The 27,822-nt window shown below is 42.6% G+C and overlaps 1 protein-coding gene across 1 annotated transcript in view; it reads left to right on the top strand.

Moving 5' to 3' along the window:
* The window catches only part of map3k22 (mitogen-activated protein kinase kinase kinase 22), a 48,394-nt gene extending 21,073 nt beyond the window's left edge, over positions 1 to 27,321 (top strand). The window contains exons 4-18 of the mRNA XM_079661941.1: positions 409 to 518; positions 4,338 to 4,375; positions 8,714 to 8,813; positions 9,270 to 9,386; positions 10,056 to 10,170; positions 13,132 to 13,253; positions 14,840 to 14,913; positions 15,837 to 15,898; positions 17,726 to 17,797; positions 19,805 to 19,969; positions 20,853 to 21,001; positions 21,675 to 21,806; positions 22,934 to 23,063; positions 24,084 to 24,261; positions 24,886 to 27,321. Of these exons, the coding sequence (XP_079518067.1) occupies positions 409 to 518; positions 4,338 to 4,375; positions 8,714 to 8,813; positions 9,270 to 9,386; positions 10,056 to 10,170; positions 13,132 to 13,253; positions 14,840 to 14,913; positions 15,837 to 15,898; positions 17,726 to 17,797; positions 19,805 to 19,969; positions 20,853 to 21,001; positions 21,675 to 21,806; positions 22,934 to 23,063; positions 24,084 to 24,261; positions 24,886 to 25,114 (1,793 nt within the window). The 3' untranslated portion in view covers positions 25,115 to 27,321. The remainder of the gene's footprint in view (positions 1 to 408; positions 519 to 4,337; positions 4,376 to 8,713; positions 8,814 to 9,269; positions 9,387 to 10,055; positions 10,171 to 13,131; positions 13,254 to 14,839; positions 14,914 to 15,836; positions 15,899 to 17,725; positions 17,798 to 19,804; positions 19,970 to 20,852; positions 21,002 to 21,674; positions 21,807 to 22,933; positions 23,064 to 24,083; positions 24,262 to 24,885) is intronic.
* The last annotated feature ends 501 nt before the right edge of the window (positions 27,322 to 27,822 follow it).

Raw genomic sequence — 27,822 nt, forward strand, 5'->3', positions numbered from 1 at the left:
ATAACTACAGTATTTATTCTGAACCAGCCGCGTTCCCAGGGATGTCTCTTCAGAGTTCAGATACTTCTGATTATAAGGTGATCTTTGGCAACGTCGTATCAACAACTGGACTGCTTTAAACAATGGAAACTCCGCAGATGGAATCAGAACAGGAAGTAGAAGATGCCTCAGGTGTTGCCTCCGCACAAACAATGATCCAACACACACACGCACACACACACACACACACACACGCACACGCACACACACGCACACACACACACCCATCATCACCCATGCATTACTCTCGAAATGTGCAGGAATGCCCACATGGGTTCCTTTTGTCCCCGAGGAAAGTGAGTTTATATACCTCTAGGTCAGGTTGAGTTGAGTGAGAGTGATTTCTGATGTTTATCTTGTGTGTTTTAGATGACGAGGAGGCGCTGAACTCCATAATGAAGGACCTGGCAGCCCTGGGCCGCTGCTACACCCAGCACAACAGCCACAAGCCCAAAGTCAGAACATTGCTCTACAAACAGGTACGAGTATTTAAAGTGACACGACAGTTATACAATTAAGAATCAGAAATCTCTTATTTTTCCTGCTTTTTTTTTTATTACACTCGGACATATACCAAATTGATGCTTTTATCCGAACTATAGTAACAAAATATTGAAATGTTTTGTCATTTTAAACAAAAAAACAAGGTTTAATTCTCTGTAAATTGAAATCAAGCTCCGGCCACCACTAGGGTGAAATGGAGTGAATTTTTTTTTTCCTTACAGAGAAAAGCAGCAGGTTACGGAGGATTTCTCCTGCTACAAAGTAGAATAATGTCAAACAGGAACCAGTTATTTAAGAAAGACATTGTGTAACATCTACGGCAATCTTTGAAGCATGAATTAGCCTTATTTGGGTAAAAAAACTGCAATAATATGGATGTTAAGTGAATGTAAAGTGGATTACGTCGCCTTAATAGCTTTAGATTCTCTGCTGTAAATCTATTGAAACAAACTCAGTCCGATCACAGCTGCTGCTCATCATGTAAACTATAAACTTTTTACAGCCATGGTCTAAACCTACAGAGGGTAGGTTTCCGAGTTAAGCGCACATTAAAGCTGTCCCACATTCTGCTTTATTAAACTTTATTAACCCGACACACCACACGCTCAGCAGAGCCTTAAACCTTTACCGTCGCTCTGGGATCTCACAGCTGCTGGCGGGCAAAGTCAGGTGAAGGTTTGGCTGCAGTTTTAGGAGAGGATAAAAAGCTTATTCGCAGTTGAATCCCGACTCTGATTCTAATTTCTCCTAATGTACGTGTTTTGGGCCGTTATAACTCGTCAGCCATCGTCTCCAATCCAATCCATTTTATTTCTATAGCACATTTAAAAACAACAGGGTTGAACAAAGTGCTGTACATCAACAACTGTATGAACACATAGCATAAATACATAAAAAACAGACGGGACACGAAACAAATGTAAAACACGAGACAATGAAACCAGATCAGAAGAGACTGAGAAGCTCTCCTACACGACGGGAAAACAATACAAAACACTAGGAAGATAAAAACCCAAATTTAAAAGTGTCACCTGGTCTGTACCTGCCAGGGAAAAGAAGTGGGTTTTTAAACGAGATTTAAAAACAGGCAGAGTTCGTGTAAGTCTAACCTGGAGGGGCAATTCGTTCCATACTTTTGGAGCTGCAACAGCAAAGGCTCTGGCCGTTTCTCAATGTCGAGGAAACTGGCTTCCAAGCCAATATTTCAAGCATGCTACGTCATCGAGTGCCGCCGAAGGACTGTTCCAATCCCCAGCATACTTGGAATTCCACCGAGGCCGCGTCCTTGGTTTGGGGGTAATTTTGAGGCTGCACATGGGTAGACTTTGCGTCCTTCAAATCCCCACAATGCTTTGCGCACGGACCAATTTCAAAAACCCTTGCGGAGAATGGCTGAACCGACGCAGCACAGCACACATTTAAATGTACGTAGGCTATGTAGTGGCGTAGAACATGTGTTGGTAAATATGTTAATTTGTTATCACCAAAAATGTGTTCCGTGAAAGTAGAGCAAGTTCATAATTAGATAGACATCATGAGGTATTTATTTTCGGTACAATTTATGTTGAAACCGTTAGAGAGAGTGGCACACTTGTTAGCCTGTTCCATTTTTCTTTGTTTTCCGAAGCCGTGGCTTGGAAGTATACTTGCTTCGTTTCTGAAGGAAGTGACTTGGAAGTATGCGACTACCAAGCCAGCATCCTCGCGATTGAGAAACGGCCTCTGTCTCCTCGCTGCTTCAACCTTGATTTTGGGACTACCAGAAGTAACCTTTCAGCCGACCTCAGTGACCGTGTGGGTCTGTATGGTTTTAAAAGATCTGCCAGGTACGGTGGGGCTAAACCGTTTAGGGCTTTGTATGTGTTAAATATGTTCTTTATTCTCGCGTCCAGGAGAGAAGCTTTAAAATGAGACTAAATGGAGTCTCTGAAAAGATTCAAATGGGATACTTCAATTAAAAAAGGCGCGGTAGTGTTACAGACAGAATATTGTTCCGGCAGAAAACAGCTGTGATCTGGTTCTCCTGAGCAAGAAGAAGACAGCGGATCTCTCCTCCGGCGCTGCTATATCCTCTGCTGGCTCCTCCCCGCCAGCCGGCTCACCTCGTCTCCAATGTCCGTTATTGCATTTAAACAGAGGATAGGTTCTTTTCACATTCAATATATGCTTAACACGCCGTTTCTCCTCATATTCTCTTTCATCACTTTTCATTTAACACATTCTAAACGCTGTAATCAATACTCTAAACAATACTTCTCGGCTCGTTTGGTTTCCGGTCATTCCGGATGTTGTCACATGCTACTCTCGTCTGTAAACAATAATGTATTCAAATAAACTGTACTTTCATTTAATATTCAACATGGTAGTATCTCGACATCTATCGTTGTAGTGTTAAATCCGTAGGTTTCGGTTTTCACCACACCAAGTCATTTCGCTTCTCAATTCACCTCTTTAGGAAATCGTATATTAGCCACATGCTAAATGCTAACCGTAGATGAAGGATTTTCAGAATAAAAGCTTAACTGCTTGTGCACAAGAATTTCTGGTTTTTCAGTATAAAAGAGCGTTTAAACTGACGGTATGTTTAAGCTACATTATACCATCAAAACATTGATTTTAATTTCTAACATATGCAAACAATAACATTTTAAATTGTATTCTAATACTGACTGGTAGCCAATGTAACGAGGCGAGTACAGGCGTAATATGTTCACGCCTGCCTGTCCTTGTAGGAGGACTTGTATCAGGGGGTCCGCGGGGTCTTAAAAAGTATTAAAAGTTGATAAATCAATGTAGCGAAAATGAAGGCTATTAAAAAGTATTAAACGGCATTTTCCAAGGTATTACATTTTGTAGCTTGTTTTCAATAAGTATATAAATGGTCCAAAGAGGTTGTATTCTACAGTCTGCCTGAATGTAATCATTGCGTAGGTGTGTAGTGTGATTCTGTGTAGTTTATTTATGGCATCCCGTTGGGTTTGACGTCATCTGAACAGGACATTGCGCTCTCACTGCTTGATAGCGCGAAGGTCCGTTTACGCCGGTTGCTAAGCAACATCGTTATGGGGAAATGCAAGTCTGCGTCCAAATGGTTGGAAGATAAGGAGGAAGGACAATCAATACTGTATATAGTCAATGTGAGGTAAAGTGTGTCGCCAAGGTAACCGGTTAAAACTCAAAGTGGCGATGAGGTCTTAAAATGTATGGGAAGGATCTTAAAAAAGCTCTTAAAGGTCTTACATGTGACTTCAGGACTCCTGCAGACACCCTGTGTATGTCGCTGCAGATGCACACAAACAAAGCCAGTTATGTATCTCTAAAGGATCTTTTAATAATCTGAACATACATTTTCAAAGTTATCCCTAACACGGCCTGCCTCTTTCCAGGATTTTGTTTATTTGAATGACTTTCTGAAGTTGTTTATCCGCGCGTTTGTTCCCTCTGTGGAATGATAATTGGTAAGTCCTCATGAAATGTTTATGATGAGCCGTAAACAAATGGAGAAGAGCAGCAGAGACTAGTTTCCGTTTAGCGGTTTTTTTTCAATCCGTTGCTGTCACCGTTTATCCCCATGACCTCATGCAGACTTCAGGCTCCTCCACATTCCTGCTCCCTGAAGCAATGCCATTCTGAAAAGAGAATCTTTGGTTTGGAAGATAAAGCCGTCTTTGTATTGCAGAACAAAATTCAGCCATGTGTCATTACAATGTCGCTTACAATCCTTTCATTTACTCTGCCCAAATCCCACGTTTTAACTTTCCACCTCCCTCTGTTGTCATTTTCCCTCTCAACAGGATTTAAGAGTCAAGCTGGAGCATGAGAGAGAGAAACGGTATGTTGGATCCATATTGTTTTTTCTACTCCTCTGTCCAAAGCCCTACCTCCTTCTGTTATGCTTTGCCATGCCTGGGATTGTGGTGTCTCGTGGAAATCGCCGTTACACGCCAGGGTAGCAGAAAAAGAGAGGGGAAGAACTCCTGCTTTGGACATTTTAGCCGTGTGTTTCTCAGGCCGTCTGAGAAGGGGAAAGGAAAGGGAGACACAGACTGTGTGAAGTAGGGCTGCTCGATTATGGCAAAAATCATAATCTCGATTATTTGGGTCAATAAATGCGATTATTCATTGACTTTGAAAACATCCATTTATTGAAGAAAATGTGAACAGTATGTTTTTAACAGTTGATTACCCAGAACTTTAAGTATAATTCAACTGAAAAAAAAAATAAAAAAAATTATAATGACAAAAAAATAATCGTTTTATTTCGATTACGTTGTTTTCGTAATCGTTGCAAGCCATAATCGTAATCGCGATTTAAAATACGATTAATTGAGCGGCCCTACCATAAAGTAGCATGAAAAGGAAATACTTAAGTAAATGGACTTCCCACCACTGCCTGTTACCGCAGGTCATTAAATGGATTTAAAAGATATGTTAAAAAGAACTAGATTTATAACAAATGTTCTCTTTCTAAATCTTTTCTCTTTTCCCATTTAACTTTTCTGTGAACTATGAGTAGTATATCTGCCAGTCAGCTGCTTTTATAAGTATAATTCAACTGAAAAAATTTTTTAAAAAAAATTATAATGACAAAAAAATAATCGTTTTATTTCGATTACGTTGTTTTCGTAATCGTTAAAAGCCATAATCGTGATTTAAAAAGCAGCTCTAGTGTGAAGGCAAACTAACACCACATCCTCTATCACACCACCAGAGGAAAAACAGTGTTACAGTCTGGAGACGTCTTCTTCTCCTCCTTTTATTCTACCCGCCTTTTGTTTACCTCGTTGAAAGCTAAGGCGCCCAGTGTAAATACTTAAGAAGAGGCTACCATGTAAGGATGCTGTGTGCAGGTCTGCTCTTCAGCGATATGTCCACAGACAAACTTTACCCTGGCTCCAAAACAACTCTTTAAGGGGGGGGGCAACAAACACAGAGTTTACTGTTTCACGGAAACACATCAGAGACTGGCCAGAGCCTTGAGACATGCTTTGGTTCAGCGTGGCTGTGATTATAAAAACCACAGGCTCTCAGGAGTGAGGAAGACGAGGGAGACGGCCTCACATCAAGCCTTCGCCGCCATAATTGGCTGCTGCTGCGAGTTTTTCATGTTCCGGTCTCTCCGCGTGTGTTTCTGCCTCACAGTCTCTCCAAAACACAGCTCACCCTGGAAGACCTTTCATTAACTCTTATTTAAATGCATTCCTTATTAAATACACTCTTACTCATCGTGTCCTAGCTCTGACCTCCTTCATTTACCATCAGGACTGTTTGGGAAGTCAGTAGGATAACCCGAGTTTGTTAGCTCACTTTTTTAAGCTGCTCTAATCAATATTTTCATACTAACAATGGATCAGATTGTTATGTCATGATGAAATGGGGTTAGAAATCTGGAAATAAACATCAACAGGGTCTTCAGTTCCTGGCACTGGCAGCTCGGGGTGTTTGTCTTCACCTCATTAAGTTGGTTTTTGATCCAGTACCGGCCTGGTTCACTTTCACTTTTCTTCCATCCAGTAAGTAGAACAGTACGTTACCGGCCGAAGACCGAACGAAGTTAGCGACTAGCCGGTACACATAGGAAGCATTTAGCAGCTAAGGAGACATATTTCCTTTTTCATGAGTTAGCAGAGACCAAAGCCAGAGCTAAGAGAACTCCAAATGAATGCTAAGGTCTCTGTGTTACCTGCTGGATGTATACATGCCATATGAACTTCACGTGTGCTGAATCGTGTAGTGTTGTGTTTACACCTACTTTGAGTGTTCAAAAAGTTTCCATGGAAAAGTACAGAGCATCAGGCAACATGACATGTATACCATAGGCTCATTTCTGTTTGTAGTTAATGCAAACACTCCGCTCAGTAAGAAAACACACACAAACAAACAAAGGCAGTATCACATTTAAAAAATCCCATAAACCCTAAGCTGAACTAACCCTACTGAAAAACAAGAAGGCCCTGAAACTAACTTTCTGATAAAATCCAATTTCTCAACCTCAAAACTTTCTTTTAATCTTGAAACACTGAGGTTTTTTCTGCCTATTTAAGAAACGACTTCATTGGTCTCAGTTTGTTGAGCTGTGCGGGGTCTTTCTACACCGTCACTTTAATAAAGTCACCGAACGAACCTTTAAAAAAACAACTTAACAGTTTGATCGTGATCCAAGTGTGAATTAAACCGCACTCGAGCTATTAGGAGTCCCTGAGTCAGGATAACTGTGTTATCTGTCCACAATGGAATCTAATTGGACGCTCTGTCTTTTCATTGGCAAGCACTGAAGGTTTGGAGGCAGGAAATAGGAGCTGTCCCCCCCCCCCCCCCCCCCCCCCCCCCCCCTCAGGGTCTCCTGCCAGAGAGTAAAGGAACAGAGCCAGACCTTCCTCTAGTGTTTTTTCTCTGGTGTTCACGAGAGAAATCATACGAGAAAGAGAGCATTCCTTTTACTCTGCAAATCTGTGTGTGCACATGCTCGCTCGGAGAGGAAGGAAAGCCATATCTTTTGGAGCAGCATCCTCGCCCCCCCCCTCCCTCCACATCCCTCTCGCGCTTTATCAGACACATGATCGGCGAGTATAAACAGAGACGGAGAGCGTTTAGCGGCTGCTGCTCGCCTCTGATCTGCAGCCGGCCTCTTCCCAGAATCCTCTCTGACCAATGAGCAGTCATTAAGATAGGAAGAGCCTTTGATGAGGGAATTACGGGATAAAAATCTGGATACTATGAAGAGATGGTTCTTTGAAAAGTAGAAAGAGAGGAGAAGAAACGCAGAGGGTAGTCTCAGGACAAGAATCGCAGTCCCGTGTTTCACATCAGGTCTTAAAGTAGAACATTGATATCACCAGTAAAAGGACGACAGTGCTACTTATGTGTCTCTGTGTCTCTGTGTCTCTGTGTCTCTGTGAAAGAGCAAAGACACACATCCTGCTGCTTTGCCCGCTCCAGATATTTTTTTCTTCTTCCCCCCTCTTCTTCCTCTCAGGAAGTTTCCCATCTGCCTTTGTGCTGGCTTAGTGAGAGAGGCCCTGGTGTTGAAACAGTGGCCGATGCACACACTGATTGGGAAGCACACTCATGCATGTAGAGTTTTACCAACACGCACGCAGACATATGTAACGGCCGCAGATAAGCCCGACAGGCCGAACACGTAGGCGAGCGGCAGATAACACACTGTCTCTGTTTTCACTGCGTTGATGAATTCCCCCCTCAGCATCACATCGCTCCTCTCCTTGACCCAGTGGCCTCTGCATGGTTCCTCTTATGTTACACTGAAGTAGAAGTGATTATAGCGCAGTGTTTAAATACCTAAACGTCCTGCATTCGAAAAAGAATGGCAGCAAAATCTAAAACTTCTCATTATCCAAAGAGGCCCATTTTTGGAAATGTGTATGTTATGAAACTGGTTGATAATTAGTGATGCATTCATGTGTTTGTCATTTTAGTTTTGCCGCTGTTAAAGGATGATATAACATTTATATATTTGTATATACTGCCTGGTATCTCCATCCATAACAGTACCATATGTTCATATTTATCACCGTAAAGTAGGGCTGCTCGTTTATGGCAAAAATCATAATCTCGATTATTTGGGTCAATAATTGTAATTGCGATTATTAAATGCGATTATTCATTGACTTTGAAAACATTCATTTATTGGAGATTTTTTTTTTTTAACAGTATGTTTTGAACAGTTGATTATCCTGAACTTTAAGTATAATTCAACTGAAAAACAAAAAAAACAAAAAAGTATAATAACAAAAAAATTATTAATATTATTATTATTAAAAGCCATAATCGTAATCGCGATTTAAAATACGATTAATTGAGCAGCCCTACCATAAAGTAGCATGAAAAGGAAATACTTAAGTAAAGTAAATGGACTTCCCACCACTGCCTGTTACCGCAGCTCATTACATGGATTTAAAAGATACTCATACACAATATGGAAACATGTTAAAAAGAACTAGATTTATAACTAATTTTCTCTTTCTAAATCTTTTCTCTTTACCCATTTAACTTTTCTGTGAACTATGAGTAGTATATCTGTGGAAAACTCCCCCCCCAACCCTGCCCTTCACAGCCTGAGCTCATGAATGTCCCAGCCAGACACAACAGCAGCTTCTTTGTGCGACCTCTGACCCCTCTCTCTCTCTCTCTCTCTCTCTCTCTCTCTCAGGATCATCCCGTTCCAGAGGCCTCTGAAGATCAAAGAGCTGCTGCAGAAAGTGACCGAGGCCTTCGGGCAGCAGATGGACATGTTCTTCATGGAGAAGGAGGTACAACAATATGATTAGAGCAACATATAACTTCTGCAGGTTCATTTGCACCATTTTAGTCCTTTGTCAAGACGTCAGCAACTTCAAAACGTTCAGTACTGATTTAAAATGATGACTTTTTGAAAATGTCTGTAGGTAAATCCCTAGTATTCACCCAAACCACTGTATCCGTTTACCCAAGTCTTGACTTTTCTATGTGATTTTCTTTAAATGAATGTATTCTCTTCCATTAGCCGAGGCTCAGTTTGACTAGAAGTAATAGCAATGGTTCATATTGAGACATTTCAATAAACGCCATCAAATAAAATACATACATTTGATAGAGGCTGACTGTTTTGACTTTCACATGTTGACGACGACGCCTGCAGTACGTCATGCATGTGCTTATACACGCCACCTGTTCTTGCACAATGGGCGATCAAAGGTCATGTGATGTATGTTTTCTTGTCCTTTCAGCTGCTGCAGCCCCTGAAGACGCAGGAGGACCTGGAGCAGGCGGTGCTGACGCTGGGCTGCAGCTCCGGGGCCAACGGGCTGCTCAGGATCCTGCTGAAGACCCCCAAGAACAACCATGTGAGTCCCTGATCATTTAGAACAGGGGTGTCCAAACTGTTATCACCGAGGGCCACATACAGAAAAACATACGAAGGTCCGGGCCGCTCACTATTGCCTCATAAGTTCAGTTATAAGTTAGTAAAATCAATCAAATGCGGGTAGATGATGCTTGATACTTTAAAGGAATGCTTTAAGAAACACAACAGCCTACATCTCAGCTCTCCAGAGGGTTTCATTTATTTTGTTGGCAGTTCATTCCTTAAAACAGATTGCTTATAAAAAAAGGAAATACAAAGGGTAGATTTCAAGCTTGTTATGTAAATACAGTTTATCAACTTAGATTTGTTTGAAAATGTTCTCAACTTTAATTTACTGAATTTATTCCATTATACTTTTTGAATCAGCTTAGGGCCGATTCAAAATGTTCCGCGGGCCGCATTAGGCCCCCGAGCCGTAGTTTGGACACCCCTGATTCAGACACTATAAGACAAATAGAGAAGTAATCTTATCAGAGTGTAAACAGCTGACGTTGTAGGAAGTCATTGTCTCTGTGTAACCGTACACTTCATGAGTTTGCAGGGGAAACAAACTCTGATGGTGTAACTGTGCGATGATGTAATGCCGTCCTCCTTTCCTCTCCTGATTCCTTTTCTTTCTCCACTTCCTGTGCACTCTTTCTCTCTGTAGTACCTGCAGGTGAACAGCAGGGACAAACAGAGCGAGATGCGGTCTTCGCGGTCCCTCGGAGACCTCAAGGGTTCCCTGCTCAAAGGCTCTGAGAGGGTCCGCAAACACTCCACAGGTGAGACCAACTGTAGAAACACACACAATTAAAAAGCCAATGCACGTAAAAGTCATGTCTTCCCGAAAAATACAACCAAAGTTGTTTTGTTCACCTGCTCAAGGGTGGCTTGTCAGCGTCAATTTACGACACCAAGAGATGCCAAAGTCACGGGAATGTTAATGGCAAGATGAGGGACGCGCTTTGTCAGAATGGACAAATGCAAATCTGAGGTGAAAGTGACAAGTTTAACAGCCAGAGAGGTGTCGGGTCAACGCAAGGACAAGTGTCCGCTCTCATACCAAGCAGCTCTCCGTCTGCATCGTCACCTTGATGATTGTTTAGCGCTTTGAATCAGCGGATGATCTGTCAAACGGTGACAAAATGAGACTTTAAAGCTTACTGACCAACACGTCTCTTGCATCCCAAGTCAAGACAGGCCATGCAAGTCAAGTCCTACACTTTAAGGCCTTTAACAGTCAGTTATGTTATACTGTGTTCGTTATTCTCACGTCCAGGAGAGAAGCTTTAAAAAGGAGACTAATGGAGTCTCTGAGAAGGTTCAAATGGGTACTTTAATTAAAAGAAGCGCGGTAATGTTACAAGAAGAATATTGTTCAGGTGAGAAAAACAGCTGTGTTCTCGGGGTCTCGAGAGCGAAGGAAGAGACACAGAAACCCTCCTCCAGCTGTTTAGTATCCTGTGCTGGCTCGTCCCCGTGGGCCGGTTGGCGCTGCTGGGGGCCGGCCCTCCACGTCTTTAATGTAACAGAGGATTTCGACATTGTACATTCAATATATAACTAAACACGCCTCTTCTCCTCCTAATCTCTTTCATGACTTTCATCTAAATACATTTTAAACGCTGTAATCAATGCTCACAGCATTTTGGTTTCCGGTAGTTCCGGATGTTTTCGCACGCTACCCACGTCTGTAAACAATAACGTATTCAAATAAACTGTACCTTCATTTTAATATTCAGCAATAATAGTATCTCGACGTCTATAGTTGTAGTGTTAAATCAGTAGGTTTCGGTGTGCATCACTCCACGTCATTTCGCTACTAAATTCACCTCTTTAGGAAATGGTATATTAGCCACATGCTAAATGCTAACCGGAGATGAAGGATTTTCAGAATAAAAGCTTAACAACTGGTTGTGCACGAGAATTTCTGTTTTTTTCAGTATAAAACAGCATTTAAACGGACGGTATGTTTAAGCTACATTATACCATCAAAACATTGATTTTAATTTCTAACAGTTATCACCTGCAGTTTCTTTTGCGTTAACCACCATAAGATTTGAATACAGCAATGTAACTTGATGGTTTCATTTTTCTCTCTAGGAACTTGATTTGTTGTTATCAGATTGCTTCAATATTAGCTGATCCAGGAAATGAAGCATAACTTAGAAGTTGTGGAACACTTTTAAAGTAAAATACATCGTTAAGTTGAGGCTTAAGTCGTCAAGTTTGTGTGACTCGAGTCCAACCCACTGCTTATTGCGTTCGTTTCGCTCGAGGCTTGTTGTTGCCGTGAATGTTGAGCTGTAGGAAAAGCACAACTTGTAGTTTGTTCACTAAGGTTATTGTATGGATCAATAAGTAAAATAAAACATGTTCATTTGTGAGCTTAAGACGTACTTGTAGGAAAAGCTTTTCTACCTAAGGACAGAGCCATGCTAGCGGTTAGCTTAGCTATCTAGCTAATCAGATTTCTCGGTTCTATCTGTATGTTTACAAGATCATCTAACAGATAACAGAGTCACATCGTTCTCATCTTAACTCTTGGCACAACAACTAAAGACATTTCCTTTTAGACGGACAAAGGACTTTCTGTTTCCATGTCACACTCCGCGGTTAGATAACACACTTCATTTCTGTTGTCCCTCCTAGCTCGTTTGTTACCACAGCGACAGGTTTATTTTGATCTGTGAAATCCTGACCTCTGTCTGAATCTCTTCTTAACTCCCTTTTATATCAGGTCTTTCCAGAAAGGTCAAAGTCATCATATAATGCAGCTGAAACCGCTGTGTGATTGCTGTCAGCGCCAACTTTTCACACGTAGCCTCGTCACCATCCCGAGACGTTTATTGTACACAGGCCCTCTGTCCAATTCCTCCACTAGTCTGAGAGATGGGGGAGGGGGGGGGGGGGTAGATGAGAGGTGACAGCACAGTGGACGTTTGAGTGAAGAAGTGATGAGAGCCTCACTGACGTACAGCAGAGAGAGAGGGGGAAAGAAACAGTGAAGGAGCTTTAGCTTCCAGTCAATGGGTTTTTTAATGTTTGTTGGTTAGATGCCAGAAACAAGGTCTGGTGTTAGTACGTGTGTTTCTACGACATCAAATACATCACTGGTGAATGTCTTAAATGTCTTTGTGTCTGCGTTAACGTCATCACGCAGCACAAAGGTCTTTACACGGGGCTTAGCTGTGTTCATGTGAAGCTGTGCACGTTATAAAGGGGTGATTGATGGTATTTGTCCTGCTGGAAAAGACACGTGTTTGCCACAGATTTAATTGAATAGAAAATACATTTGGTACATTGATAGGTTAGATTGAACAGTTCAAAGCTACTAGTGTTCAGCGTAGTCTCTACTCGTTGATCTTCACTTGAAGGCGTAACCAGGGCAATCACTTCCTGGTTGGTCTACAAAAATCCCATTTCCACTCTTTTTGCCCCCACTTCTTTCAGTATGACTGCTATCCAGTGACAGACTCTCAGTAGGTTTTTTAACGCTGCCAAGGACGAGCGCCCAGTCTCCGCTCAGCCATGGCAGCGTTAGTCACCGTAATTGAGGTTAGAGGTGGCTGCCGTGTGCTTTAGTAAATCACATCTCGTCGAGCTGGCACTGTTGAACTTGTTCCCATGAATAACTCTGTGACGCTCCCCTCTGCCCCTTTGCTTTCATCTCTTCATCATCTCCCCCTCCTCGCCTTCACCACTCAATTTTCACATTTTGTTCCCCCTTCCCCTCGCTCCAGGGTCCCTGCACACCGGTCGGACGTCCCCTCCTCCCGGCAGCGTTCCTGAAGAGCAGCAGCAGATCGCTCGCCAGGGATCCTACACCAGCATCCACAGCGAAGGGGAGTTCATCCCAGAGCACGTAAGGGCATCACTACGACAAGACAGACTGTATATTTCATATTTCATATTTTTTATTTGGACAACATAAGAACAAACATACAGAATTGCAACATGTACATACTCTATGTCTTACAATCTTTCTGCATCGAAAATTAGACATTACTAATCGTGCAAAACCAATACACGACCAAAACACGAAGTACAGCAGACAAAAACAACGACAAGAAAACATGCATAGTCACAAATAATAACAATTAAGAGGAAAAAAGAATAAGGGTTCTTACGGTCATTAAAAACCTGGAAAAGTCATGGAAATTCAAAAAGATAATTCCAGGCCCTGGAAAGTTTTGGAAAACAATATTTTTCCCAAAGTTTTGGAAAAGTCATGGAAATGTTACTAAAGTTGCATAAAATATAATTTATATTTTATCTAATGGCTGAAATAGTAACTATAATGATAATACATACTGTATCGTATAATGAAATGAGAAATGGCATTTAACTGACGAGGTGTTTTTTGCTGGTGAGAGATTTGAGTTGCTTTAGCGTGAAGCTAGTAAGCCTATTGGATATGTTTCAGACCTTATTTTCCTGTTCCAGGTTAAAATAAACCATTTTCAGTGGTACCGCTGAGTGAGTCATTTTTTTGGTCATGGAAAATTAAGTAGAAGTCAGTGTTAATTTTGGCAGCTGTTTTTGATTTAGTCTTTAGACGAAAATGGTTATTAGTTTTAGTCACATTTGAGTCATTCCTATCCTTCGTAGTTTTAGTCTAGTTTTAGTCGAAAAATTACATTTTAGTCAAAATGTGTCTCTATACTCTCTGAATGCTCCGTCCCCGGCAGATCTCTGTGTCCGCTGCGGCGTGTCTGTTAGGCCCCGCCCCCCGCACACAGAGAGACACAGGGAGATCGCTCTTCTGGAGTGAAGACAGCGGAAATAATGACATTGCAAGTTAGAAACGTAAGATGCATTTTGACAGACGAGATGGACACTTGGGGGAAAATATGCTGCATTTCGAATGTCCGATAGTCCACCATTAACACCTTAGCCCCGTCTCGTCAACGAAAACTAAATATACATTTCGTCATAGTTTTCGTTATTAAGAATCTATTTTTAGCTCGTCATCGTCTCGTCTTAGTCATGTAAAAAATGTCGTTGACGAACATTTTTTGTCATAGTCTTCGTTGACGAAATTAACACTGGTAGAAGACATGGAAAATAATTTGTAAAAAAGTGTATGAACCCTGAAATGAATCAAGATAGCATGTCAAGTTTAGGGGACTTGACCTCGATCATTGGTTCTCCATTTGTGCTGCATTGCACATATAAGAAGGCTTGATTGTTAGTGCATTACCAGTGTTTACTCTCTCAGTATCCAAGGATATGAAGTGCAGTATATCATTAGTATTGATAGTAGCTCTAGTAGAGGCAGTACTGTACATGCCTGCCTTTGAGAATAGTCTCTAATCTAGCTGTGTATGATATGTATGAGACAGATAGTGCTCCTGCCCCTCCACATCCTCTCTCTCTGCTTTATATTCTGTCCCTGATGATTGCATGCTCCATGACCCTTGATTCCCCCTGTGTTATTACACCTGTCAGATGCTGGATCCATTCGGGAGCGCGGACAACTCACTGTCGAGCAGCTGTCAATCAATAGATCAAGCCCTGGACAGGTGAGTCATCGCGCCGTGTGAGATTTAAGAGTCTGTTTGGATTGGGATTTATGAAGCGCACAGATAGGCATCACGGAGCTTGTGCTTGATAATGCAAACGGGGAAGGGAGGGTTACTTCAACATGTATTTTATTACAATCCCTAGTATAAAAAAACCCTGCCTTTCATTGAGCATATTCCAGCAGTACAACAACATACACCAACAACGAGACACATGAGCACAGGTTTTTGTAAACAGTGTGAGAGGCCAGCAGAGCTCCCTGACCCCGCAGGAAGTTATCAGGTCACAGACACGCTTATCTGGACGCCTGGATTCCAACGTTATCAAGAAATGGACAAAGATGGGAGACTGAGTCGGGTGCAAGACCATGACGAATCACATGGGGGGGGGGGGGAGAGAATGAATAGAGCCGTGAAAGAATGAGAGTGAGAGGGGGGAGGGAATCAAAAAAGAAAAGTGAGGTTCAGAGAGCGGAAGCGGCGCTACCTGCACGAGGCTTATCTGGGCTCCAGGCTGCAGAACAATGGCAGGAAACGAGTGCATGGAACTTTTCCCTGCGAGCGGGCATGCGTGCCCCTTATCCAGGGTCTCGTGGCCCCGCGACGCCCTGCGGTCAACAGAGACGTCACTCTCTGTCGGGTCGGCGGGGGGGGGGGGGGGCGGGACACATTAACTGCATGATGGAAGTTAGTTTCACTGCAACTTTTAAGCAATTTAGCACCACAGATTTCTCAAAATCCAGGTTTATTTGTGAATGCAGTCTCTCTACCGGGAAATGCTTTAATATTCAACAAGCTCTTTGCATGCAGAGAAACCTATTGAACACACTACAGGAAAGGAAAACCCTAAAAACGTGTAACTTCTCACTGAATCTTTCAACAGTTTGAAGTCTTTTTTAACTTCTCCCCTCTTCTCTTTCCAGTCCTCCTTTCTCGCAGAGCAACCGGGACAACAATTACCTGAACCTCAACTACGAATACAAAGGTAAGAGAGGAGCAACCTGCAGCTCGTTCACCATTAGAACAAGCTGCTCACGATAGTCTGATAAAAACAATCCCCCCCGGTGGCGTCCTGAGATTACTAATGAGGCAGGGGAGGATGTTACTGGATGTTTTGATCAGGTAGTAAATACTCCAAATGAAGAATGGGTTATTGTGGAGGTGTTTTAATACTCGGTAGTATTTCTTGTGTCTCAGGAGGTGATGAAGCCGTGTGATGGCATCATAACTCTTCCTGCTCCATCTCCAGCAGTCTCCTCTGTGTACCCTTTGTGCACCTCATTTGTCTTTCGTCTCGCCTGCTTTTTCTTCTTCTTCAAAACTCCTAATAGACGTTGCTGCTTCCGTCTCTTTTTCGTGATCACTTCCCTTCCTTGTCCCTTGGCTCCTTGTGAGTCCCTCTCCTTCAGAACGCAGATCAAATGGCTCAGGATGACAGATAGCACTAATCCGCACCAACAGACGCGCTGCAGCCGCTCTCTCAATCTGGTCATTTCTCTCCTCCCCCGCGCTGTACATTTAAAAAAAGGGAGTGCTACACTTGCGTACACAGACTTTAGCAGCACTTAAAGACTCACTTGGGACACACACACACACACACACACACACACACACACACACACACACACACACACACACACACACACACACACACACACACACACACACACACACACACACACACACACACACACACACACACACACACCATGTATACATCACTTCAGGGGACATTACATTGACTTACATGCATCTCCTGGAGACTTATCCTAACCTTAACCAACACATGCCTAACCCTAACCAAGTCTTCACCCTAAAATGAATGATTCCCCTTATGGGGACCTCCAATTTGTCCCCATAAGGGAAGCGAGTCCCCACACGTGACTGTGTAAACAGATTTAGGTCCCCACAAGTATAGTAATGCTAGGCGACACAGACACACACACACACACACACACACACACACACACACACTCCCAGATGTGGAACTGTGTGGCCCTTCCTGCTGAGGGCTTCAGTATTTGTTTACCATTCCCTGTGAGTAGATTTTTCCTCTCCATCCCGCGCTGCCAAACACAAAAAATAACTCCCGTCTCCCTGGGATACGGCCACGAAAACAGCGTGAGGGGAGGCAGTCATCTGACAGAACAGCTGCTTTCAATTGCATCGCTCTCCCCTCAGTGTGTGTGTGTGTGTGTGTGTGTCGGCGCTCGCCTGCGTCAGCACTGCTCCCCACCTGCCTTTACTTACTGCTCCACTGGGTTCAGAGCTAACGCTAAGCTAGCACACATGAGCTGTTTTTCTCTTGGCTGCAGCGAGGCGATACACAGCTCTGCTCGGTGTGTGTCTGTGTGTGTGTGTGTGTGTGTGTGTGTGTGTGTGTGTGTGTGTGTGTGTGTGTGTGTGTGTGTGTGTGTGTGTGTGTGTGTGTGTGTGTGTGTGTGTGTGTGTGTGTGTGTGTGTGTGTGTGTGTGTGTGTGTGTGTGTGTGTGTGTGTGTGTGTGTGTGTGTGTGTGTGTGTGTGTGTGTGTGTGTGTGTGTGTGTGTGTGTGTGTGTGTGTGTGTGTGTGTCCCTTCCATAACGCTGCTCCTCAACTTTGATTTGAAATGCATGGATGAGCAAAAGTCAGTGTGATGTGATCAGCTGACATGCGACACTATCAGGCAGCAATATGTTTGTTTTTAAGAAGCTCTATGAAATGAAATCTGCTTCATTGAACGTGAAACTGCACATTTAGAAGTACTGTAACTATTAAAGGAGATTTCAGTTGTTGTTGAGGCTTTATTAACTTCATTATTGCTCCCTCTTCAGGTCGCCACGGGAAAGGAGGGACTTTCCCTCGGCAGTTCCAGTTGCCCAATCGCAGCAAGGATTATGGAGACCGTAAGGAACCTCTTTAACAACAACACTATTGTTGCACAGATTGAACAAACACCACTCTGTCTTTCATTTATTTATTTATTCAAAAGTTTGATTAAAAGTACAATCATAAGTCATAATGGAAACATGTGAAATGCAGTATTGGAAGAAGTACTTTACTTGAGTAAAAGTACAAATACTTTTAACCCTCCTGTTGTGTTCGGGTCAAATCTGACCGATTTACTACTTTCATCAATCATAACTTTTTTGTTTTACATTTGATTGCATTAAGGCTTTATGATATTCTTCACAGTAGACCTCTGAACATATGAAATTGCTGATCACCACTTTCATTGAATTTTGGATGATTTAGTCAACTTTGTAACACCCATGGTGTTTCCGGTCAAACATGACCGCCATAAAGAAAAAAGGAACACACACACACACACACACACACACACACACACACACACACACACACACACACACACACACACACACACACACACACACACACACACACACACACACACACACACACACACACACACACACACACACACTTATGTGCCCATCCCCCCATGTTAATCACACCTGGCACACACAATACATGTTCAGTGTCTGTTCTTTGTATATTTACTGCAGTGTTTCATGTATACCAGTAGTCTGATACAGTATGTACAGTTTGAAAGGGTGTTAAAGGAAATGTGGTGATGATTAATGGTTTTTGTGTTAATCTGAAAGCAGTTAAAACAGGACCGGTCAAATTTGACCGCGAACACCAAAGTAAGGGGAGGGGGGGACTAAGACAATAGGAGGGTTAAACACTCCATTACAAGTCAAATTCCTGATTTAAAAATTCTGCTTCAAAATAAAAGCACATAGTTATTAAATTATCAAAATATACAGAAAGTACTCATTCTGCACAATTCCTGATTAATATACAGTATTATCAGCTAAATATACTTCAAGCTCCAAAAGTAAAATAACTGGTTATACAGAATGGATCTGGATGTGTAGTGGAGTAGATGTATAAAGTAACATTTAATGGAAATACTTAAGTTAAGTACAAATATGTGAGAAAAGTACTTGAGTACAATACTTAAATAAATGTACTTTCCATCACTGGTGAAATGGGACACCCCAATACGCTTGAGAATACTCGCCAAGACATCAAACATTAAGTGTTACATATTATTAATACATCTAGAATTGGAGAGGCTTTATGTAAAATACAGAAACATTACAAAGCAAATACATGTGCTAAAACTAAACTACTAAAGCCCTGATCAGTCTGCACATTGCTTTAATAGGTCAAACACATTATAAGGGAAACTAACGGTATATATAAATACATAACGGAGTACACTTGTACAGAAGTCCACAGCAGGACAAAACACACATTTGTCTGCGGTGCCTCCTCCTCACACCTTTCTCATCACATCCAGATCCAATATCTCCAAATATGTGCCTCTGCCCTCCTGCTGTGGGTAGACTTGGTACATGAAGTGCTGGCTTGCTGTTCCAGGCAGCTGCTTGTAATTGCTTACTCAGAGGCTAACCTTGGCTAGCAGTGATTTACGTTTCCCTGCGGTGAACCCGAAGTTGTATAAAAACACAGCGCCCTGCTTCCTGTCTGAGAGGAAGTGGGACGGAGCGGCGAGAGGAACTCTGCCTCCACTCGGCCAAGAGCTCGCTTTATGCACAGTAACATCTGTAGTGTAACTGTAAGACAACATCCAATCCTTCACAGAGCAAAATGTGCAACATGTTCAAAGGGACATGCACGATTTACAGAATTGAAAGGAACAAGATCTGATGTGTTTTTATTTAGGTCTTAAATGTAAAGGTCTGCACATGGAAAGATGTTTCTTTGATTTTGTATATATTTGCAGACATATTTTTATATTCAGGATTGTGGGAAACGGTATTTAAACCTCTCTGTCTGTACACACACAATAAAAGATTAACAATAAAGTTGACTTTGACTTTAATGTGTGAAGTCATTAATGTGTCTGCGTGTGTTCTCAGGACGCAGGACACTCCCGCGCAGCTTCATGCCGCAGGAGAACCTGTTCCAGCTGGTTCCTTCCAGCCGGACGCGCAGTTACAACGGGGAAAACACGCTGCAGTACGGCGACCTGCGCTCTCTGGGACGCACCGCCGAGAAGAGCTGCCAGCGGGGGTCGGCCAAGTGTAAGTAGATCCCTGAAAACTTAAAGTCTCAGGAAGCAGTGAACACCAAAACACATCGACGGACTCATATGAAGTGCATTTGTTGCTCAGTGTTGTTTGGGTCTGGTTCCTGCGGATAATCATTACATAAACCAGTTTAGACTTGTTTCCTTCTGCAGGTCAAGAGTAGGGCTGCAGGAGTAGCACTTAGGGTTTAAACTTGTATACCCAGTCCATTGTTAAAGGCGTCCTGGGTGCACAACGAAATATAGAAACTCACATAATGGATTTTGCAGGCAATTTACATTCACACTATATAAAACCCCCAAACCCCCAAAGACCTCTTTTAATTGATGATATATAAAAAAGAATGACAAGAATGTGTGTAACGTCATGACAGATTGAGCTCTTCCAGTAATATGGCTGATAAGAAGTCATGTTTAAATTCCTCACAGTGATAGGGAGTATAACTAATGTTAAGGAACACAGTATCTGACAGCAGTGAGAATTCCCCTCTCAGCGTCAATCCTCTCGCTCTCTCATCACATCTGTCTCCAGTCAGTCCTCGCTCTGCCCAGAAATTGTCTTTGTCACGAGACAAAAGCCCAGGCGTCTGCTCGCCCACACGAGACCACGCTGTCTACACCGCCGCAGAAGGGCCTGTTAATACCCAGAGTCTCAGAGAGTGTGAGGAGGTGGAGATGCTCTCTTTATCAGGGTTTTCCCCCATCTGAGAGGGTCTGCGGTGGGGATTATTTCACAGGGTTTCTGGGGGGAGAGCTGCAGTGGATTTTGACGCATGCTTCAGTGTTTTTTCTTTCAGTGTATCAGTGTCTGCCTCCAGGGGCTTAGCAAGTCCAATGATTTACTGCTTTTCATCATGCGGTGTGTCTGGTTTCTGCAGCGCCGCGGGCTCCAGTCAACTGGCGTCAGGGAAAGCTTCTGGGGAGGGGGGCGTTCGGGGAGGTTTACCTCTGCTACGACGCCGACACCGGGCGCGAGCTGGCCGCCAAGCAGGTGCCCTTTGACTCCGACTGTCAGGAAACCAGCAAGGTAAACGAGACCGCCCTCACACTCTGCATGTTTTCAACTATTGTGCAAAATCCACTTCTTCATGTCTCTTCTACATCAACATGTGTCCCCTCTTCTTCATGTCTCTTCTACATCAACATGTGTCCCCTCTTCTTCATGTCTCTTCTACATCAACATGTGTCCCCTCTTCTTCATGTCTCTTCTACATCAACATGTGTCCCCTCTGTGGAAAGAGACTCTGAAAGTTTCAGGAACAAAGATTCTCTCTCTTTTTGATCCATTTCTATAAAAACCTGTCTGAAAATGAGCTGATCAGATTTTGGCCACTTTATGATGTCATAACAATGTTTTGGCTTGTGTAACCATTAGCCAATCAGCAACCAGGGTAACCCCCCCCCCCCCCTTATCACCTGAATCTCCTCCTATAGCACCATTGAGTTCTTTGTAACCAAATGTCTCTCAGAGGGGCGTGGGGAGGGGCTCCTTATTTTCATCTAAAGTAACAGACAGAGAATCAGCACTTTGGAAACAGGGCTGAAACAGAGGGGATTATGGGTAATGCTGCAACGATCTGTTTGGTGTTTCAGCCAATCAGAGACATGCTGTGTATATATCTGAGACCTGTGATATATTGATGAAACACAGTATAATAGGAGACCTTTAAAAGCATCCTAATTGAATGTCCTCTCTGCAGGAGGTGAACGCTCTGGAGTGTGAGATCCAGCTGCTGAAGAACCTGCGTCACGACCGCATCGTTCAGTACTACGGTTGTCTCCGGGACCTCGAGCAGAAGAAACTCACCATCTTTGTGGAGTTTATGCCCGGGGTGCGTACTCTGCGTTTCATCTGAATACTGCTCAGCTCTTATAGGTCCCCCAACAGCCAGGCAACGAGGCATCATTTAGACACCACGATTCGTCATATAGTGGCAGCAGAGATAGGCACAAACAAACATCCAATCGAACCCCTTAATAGCCACATCTGCTTCAAACCAATTTTTGAAATGTCACCAGCTGTCAGTAAATGTCCTGTGAGGTTGATGTCAGCACCACAGCGCAGTTTATGAGATCATTTTCTGTCTAAACGAGCGCCTTAATGAGCTGCTGTCGCCCCAGAGCCTGGTTTTAATATTTCCTGGGCGATTTTTAGTTTTTCTTTCCCTGAGTGGCGTTGAGCGTCTTAGTCACACATTGTCTGGAAACTGGAAATGTTTATGTTCTGGCAGTGGGAAGAGGGAAGGTGACAAAGCCAAGTTCTTGTGTGACTGCGGCTCTGCACGGCTCACCGATAAGACTTTAATCGCCCAGAGAGAGTAAGCTCGTTCCTCTGAGAGCTCCGGAGGGGTCCAGTTTTTAGTGGAGTCCGTAACTGCGTCACAGGTGTCACTGGATCAGGTCCTGCCATTTCCTCACGAGGAACTGAGATAGGAAATGAAAGGAAATGCAGGACATAAAAAGGTGTTTGGACTCGAGCAGATTTCTCTCGGCACATTGTGTGTTTATATACTTTGAAAACTGGCTCTGACGCTGCTTGCACAATAAAACCAAAATGAATCCGCTACAGCTGGAACTGTTTTTGCAAGTATCAAACACATCCTTCTACACTTTCATACCCCACAGCTGTAAGAATAATTTAAGTTGAACACTGAAGCCAACATTAAGGTCATAAATCTAGAGAAGGCAATTCCTGAAGAAATTGCGGTGTGTGTGCTGAAAAGCTGAACATGCTGGCTTAGATTTTGAAGAATGATAGTTTCATATTTCTAAAATAATTCAAGTTATGAATGTCCGGAGTAATAGCACGCATTGTCCTTATTTAGCAGCCTGTCTTGATGTTGGAACAGAGTATCTGCGATGTAAAATGTGGGAGAAGAAGGCAGTCAAAAAACAAGGGGGAATATCCGCAACCAACTTCCTCAACCTTTCCTAAACTCTAGTCTTTGTGTCTCCGCAGGGCTCGATAAAGGACCAGCTGAAAGCCTACGGGGCTCTGACGGAGAAGGTGACCCGCAGATACACCCGGCAGATCCTCCAAGGAGTGTCCTACCTGCACAGCAACATGATCGTACACAGAGACATCAAAGGTAACACCGACTGCTCGCTACTGAAGGTCAGGGTCGGTTCAATTGGATTAGAAAAACCAGGGGACGTCCTCACTGGAGGTGACTTCGTGGCTCATTTTGCAGGCTGGAAAAAAAGCTTCATTCATTCTCACATATCCTTCATTTGGTTATTCACCGGCTCTGGAAAGTATGTGCTATTTTGATCTCCCCTTTGAGATATATTAGGCTTCGTGCTGGTGAAAATCGGCCAGTCTAAAAATGTACAACACCGGATGGAAAGGCTGTAATTTGGCCAAGAAGAGGGAAACATAACCGTCTACTGGGGAAAAGATAGCATGTCTCACAGGGCACAGGACAGCACACAGTCTGTGGGTGGGATTTTCCACTTAAAATGCATGTGTAATATACGGTGTGTGCTCATCTAACGCACAAGAGCCCCACTGTGCAGTAAAGGAGCTGTCAGCACGATCACATAGAGCTTGGCGTCGCAGTCCATGAAATGAATGTGGATGTAAGGTTCCAAGGAGCCTTAAAGGTGATTGATAGGAGAGTCTCACATTGTCACAAGGCAGTGGAAACAGGTTCAAGAAGTTAAGGTCACGTCTTGAGTCTCTCAGAGGGTGTGGAGAGTGAGTGGCGTTCGTTAGTCACTGATCAAACAGAGCCTGAAGGAAACGGGGTAGACATGGAGGAACATTTGTGAAGCAGGAGGGTGTTGGGTCCGATCCACATGGAGCAGACTGTTGATTTTAGTAAAAGACATTCCTCTCATGTGAGAAAAGTGTTTGTGAAGTCGAGTCAAAGTGCTAATTATGTGCATCTGCAAGCGTTCAAACTGCGCCGACGTGTCAGGCCATCGGAAAAGTTTACCTTTACGTGGTTTTTCGTTGAAGTGCTGGCACATGCACTCTGTAACCGCACTGTAACTTCATCATTTGAACCGTCAGAGAAACCCTTAAAGGTTATCGACGCCCCCCCCCCCCCCCCCCCCCCCCCGAGACCCCTGGATAACGCTGAGCTCATTTTGTTTGGTTCCTCCAGGTGCTAACATCCTGAGAGACTCGACAGGGAACGTGAAGCTGGGAGACTTCGGAGCCAGCAAACGTATCCAGACCATCTGCATGTCAGGCACAGGGATCAAGTCCGTCACCGGCACCCCCTACTGGATGAGCCCCGAAGTCATCAATGGGGAGGGATATGGCCGGAAAGCTGATGTGTGGTAAGGAATGAACATCAGATGGGACTGTTTATGCACTTATTGGGATACAAATAGTCATTTTTTGGGGTGAAATATGACTTTAAATGACATATAAGTGGCAAAAGTAGCTCCGTCTGTAGGGACTTGGCTTGGGAGTCCTGATTGGACCAAAGAGTGTTCATTAAATAATGCCTGATTGAAAGTTGTTCATGTTAGAAAGATATTTTTAATTTAGTTATACTATTCACAGATTTTATTTGTATTTGTGAAATATGTTTCCAGACTTTTTTTTATAGAGTTTACAATTTTGCATTCGTGGAAGGTTCTTCAGATTTACAGATAACATATTTACACACGGATTATTGATCTGTATACACGAATAACATTGAGACAAATCTACCTCCATACCTTGGGAGTAAATACATTTGAAAATATAAAAAAATACTTGAAAAAAACTCATTTAAATTAATTTCTTATTTTATAGTTACTTATTTTTATCTTTGATTTTATCCTTAATTGTATTAATCTGTGTGAATCTGTGATGTCCTGTTTTTCATTCTCACCCTGTTGCTGTTAAACTACTGAATTTCCCCACAGGGATTAATAACGGTCCATCTGATCTTATCTTACGCTCTCTGTCCTCAGGAGTGTTGCCTGCACCGTGGTGGAGATGTTGACTCAGAAACCTCCGTGGGCCGAGTACGAAGCCATGGCGGCCATTTTTAAAATCGCCACGCAGCCTACGAAGCCCATCCTTCCCGACTCGGTGTCGGACGCGGCGCGGGACTTCCTGCGGCAGGTGTTCGTGGAGGAGAAGTGGCGGCCGACTGCGGACGTTCTGCTCAGCCACCCGTTCGTTCAGGGCTGTTTCTGAGGACCCTCACCCCTTCTCTCCCCTCCTCTCCTCTCCGGGCCTCCCCCCTCCAACTTCCTGCCCGGAAATCTATCACCAGTGTCTGCCTTGTCAGGAACGCTGCATCCCTCAGCAACTAGACTGAACAAACTGAAATGTATTATGTCAACAGATTTCACATAACTGTATTAGGTTAGATGAAAGCAATAGTATTAAGTTTAAATACAAAATATCAAGTTCAACATAATAATAGATAGATAGACACTTTTTTGAAGTAGTAGAAACGTATATACATAGGATAGTATATCAATTACAGATGTAGGTAGCTGTTGTGCAAATGGTTGTTGAGAGGGAGAAACTGAAACTACGGAGCAGAAATTATTATTTGTATTATTGCTTTCAACTAACCTAAAACAATTATGTGGAATCTGTTGACAAAATACATTTATCTAGAGTAAGCATTTCAGTTTTTTCAGTGTGGATGAAGTCACCAAGAGGCCAGGTCGACGTCGAGTGTTGCCCCAAGAGAGGAACAACGAGAAAGCACTTAGCGGCTTCACAAGCTACTGACTGAAAGAGCAGGAAACGTGACCAAGAGCAGCGACGCCTCAAGACTTTGGGGGATTTTTACTCATTTACTGCCGCAGAACAATGTCCAGGTTCAGCCGGACAGTAATGTCGACCACATCTGATAGCAGTGGAAGCCAGTGGTTCCCAACCGGGGGTACAGGGGGATATGTAGAAAGATTATGGATTGCGATTTATTCCCACACAAAAAAACACTTTTATATCAATTTTCTGGTAGTCTGGTATAAGTGTTTTAATAAAAGACTGATAGTGGGAAGTGAGTTTCAATTTAATTTCTTCAGCTAAAATAACTCTAAATGTCAAGGGTGAGTTACAGAAGGGATTTTCATTTCATGAGCAGTTGGGTTGAATTCAATTACAAAGGGTTTAATACAAGAAACATGTAGACGATGATCACAGATGAGTGAGGGGGAAAGGTTGAGAACCCCTGCTGTGAGTTACTCATCAGCTGTGTGTACAGATGGTAGAATATATTTTATATGGCATACAATACAAAGTTTTCTATCGTCACCTGAAAAAATGTCAATGTATTTTTGTCAACGCCTTACAATAAGAGTTTGTAAGTAAGAATGTCTTTTTTTCACGGCACTCAGAACCCCCCCCCCCCCCCCCCCCCCCCCCCCCGTTTTTAGAATGGATGGTGCACTTTTGATATCATGCATTGAAACATTTCCAACGTGCAGGATAATCAACGGAGATATTTTTCTATTTGAAGCATTTTTTTTTTTATATCATTGAGAATTGTTGTGTCAAGAAAAAAAGAACCAAACTTTTTGCATCAGTTAATAAGCAATACCAGCTGTACTGTTGGAGTCATTCCAGCTTCCCATGCAGTGAGCCTTGAGTCCATTGGAGAAACAGTAGCCAAAGAAAAAGTGTCAGAAACTTTGGGCTATGTTCATGTTCAGTATTAGTCATTATGGATCGATTTCTCACCTCAGAGCCCTATACGCCTTTTCTATGTTACGGCAGCTTGGTGCACGGTAGTCTGCACAGACCAAATCACATTGTATCAGTATGAAATTCAATTGAAGTTTTTTGTTCAGTATGAATCCAGTCACCCCATGCCTTTACTTTGATTTAACGACCACTTGACGCGACACCTCACTCTCCAATAATACCGCCAAAAAGGGGTCGAGTTGGAAATCCAGAGCTAAATGCTGTCATCTTTAAAATGGAGGTGTTGTGATACGGTGGCACTTAAAGAATGATCAAATCTTTTTTTTCCGACCCTTGTCAGTGCCTTATCTGAATCTGCTCGTAAACACTTAATGTTCACTGCCAAAGCAGAGAGCTTGTTTTTAATAAGGTGAGTAAAAGAGAGCACACACAGGATTTGCTGAACTTCTTTTATATGAACAAAAGATTATACTGTAAATACATATTGTTCTGCACTTTTGTATGAAATTTCTTTACATTCTATACAAATCTATTTGATGAAATAGCTACGTTATACAGTAGGTTGTACTGTGATTTAGACGGGAGTGTCTCTTTGAGAGCTGGCAGTAGGCAGTGAGACGGCTGGAGGCTTTCGATTGGGACAGTTCGTTTTGTCTTGATGACGAAGCCTTGAAACATGAAATGTATCAAGTCATTGATCTTTTGTACATTTAACTTAATAAATCCAAGGTCTAAGACTACTTCCCTGTGTACTGTTGTTTGGTTTTGAAGTCACAATGCACTTATATATCTCACACATTTAATCTCAGAGCTAATATCTATATTTGCAAAACATTATCTATATGCTTTTGTCATATTATACTGTACCTAGTTTTCATACGTTTAATCTATATTTCATTTAAATATTTCTCTATATTTTAATGTTATCATAATTTTTTTTACTAGTTCATTATAATTGCTTTATTTTTTGTTCCTTTTCTTACAATTTATCTTCTTTAACTGTGTTTATGTTTGCACCGTACACACCAAGGCAACATTTTATGTTTTGATTTCTCCCACGAAAGCTAATTGTTGATCCTTTTTTGTTTCTAATTTGTTTAAATCATGGCAGCAGCTCAACAGCTGACAACGGGAGAGAAATATGCTTTAAAAACCTCTAATTTAGTTTCATAGGGTCAACTACCACACAAAGAGTTGTAAATGGATTGAATTAAGATTATACACTCAGTGGCCACATTTAC

This window comes from Notothenia rossii (genome assembly GCF_949606895.1).
Source record: "Notothenia rossii genome assembly, chromosome: 12".
Taxonomy (NCBI): Eukaryota; Metazoa; Chordata; class Actinopteri; order Perciformes; family Nototheniidae; genus Notothenia; species Notothenia rossii.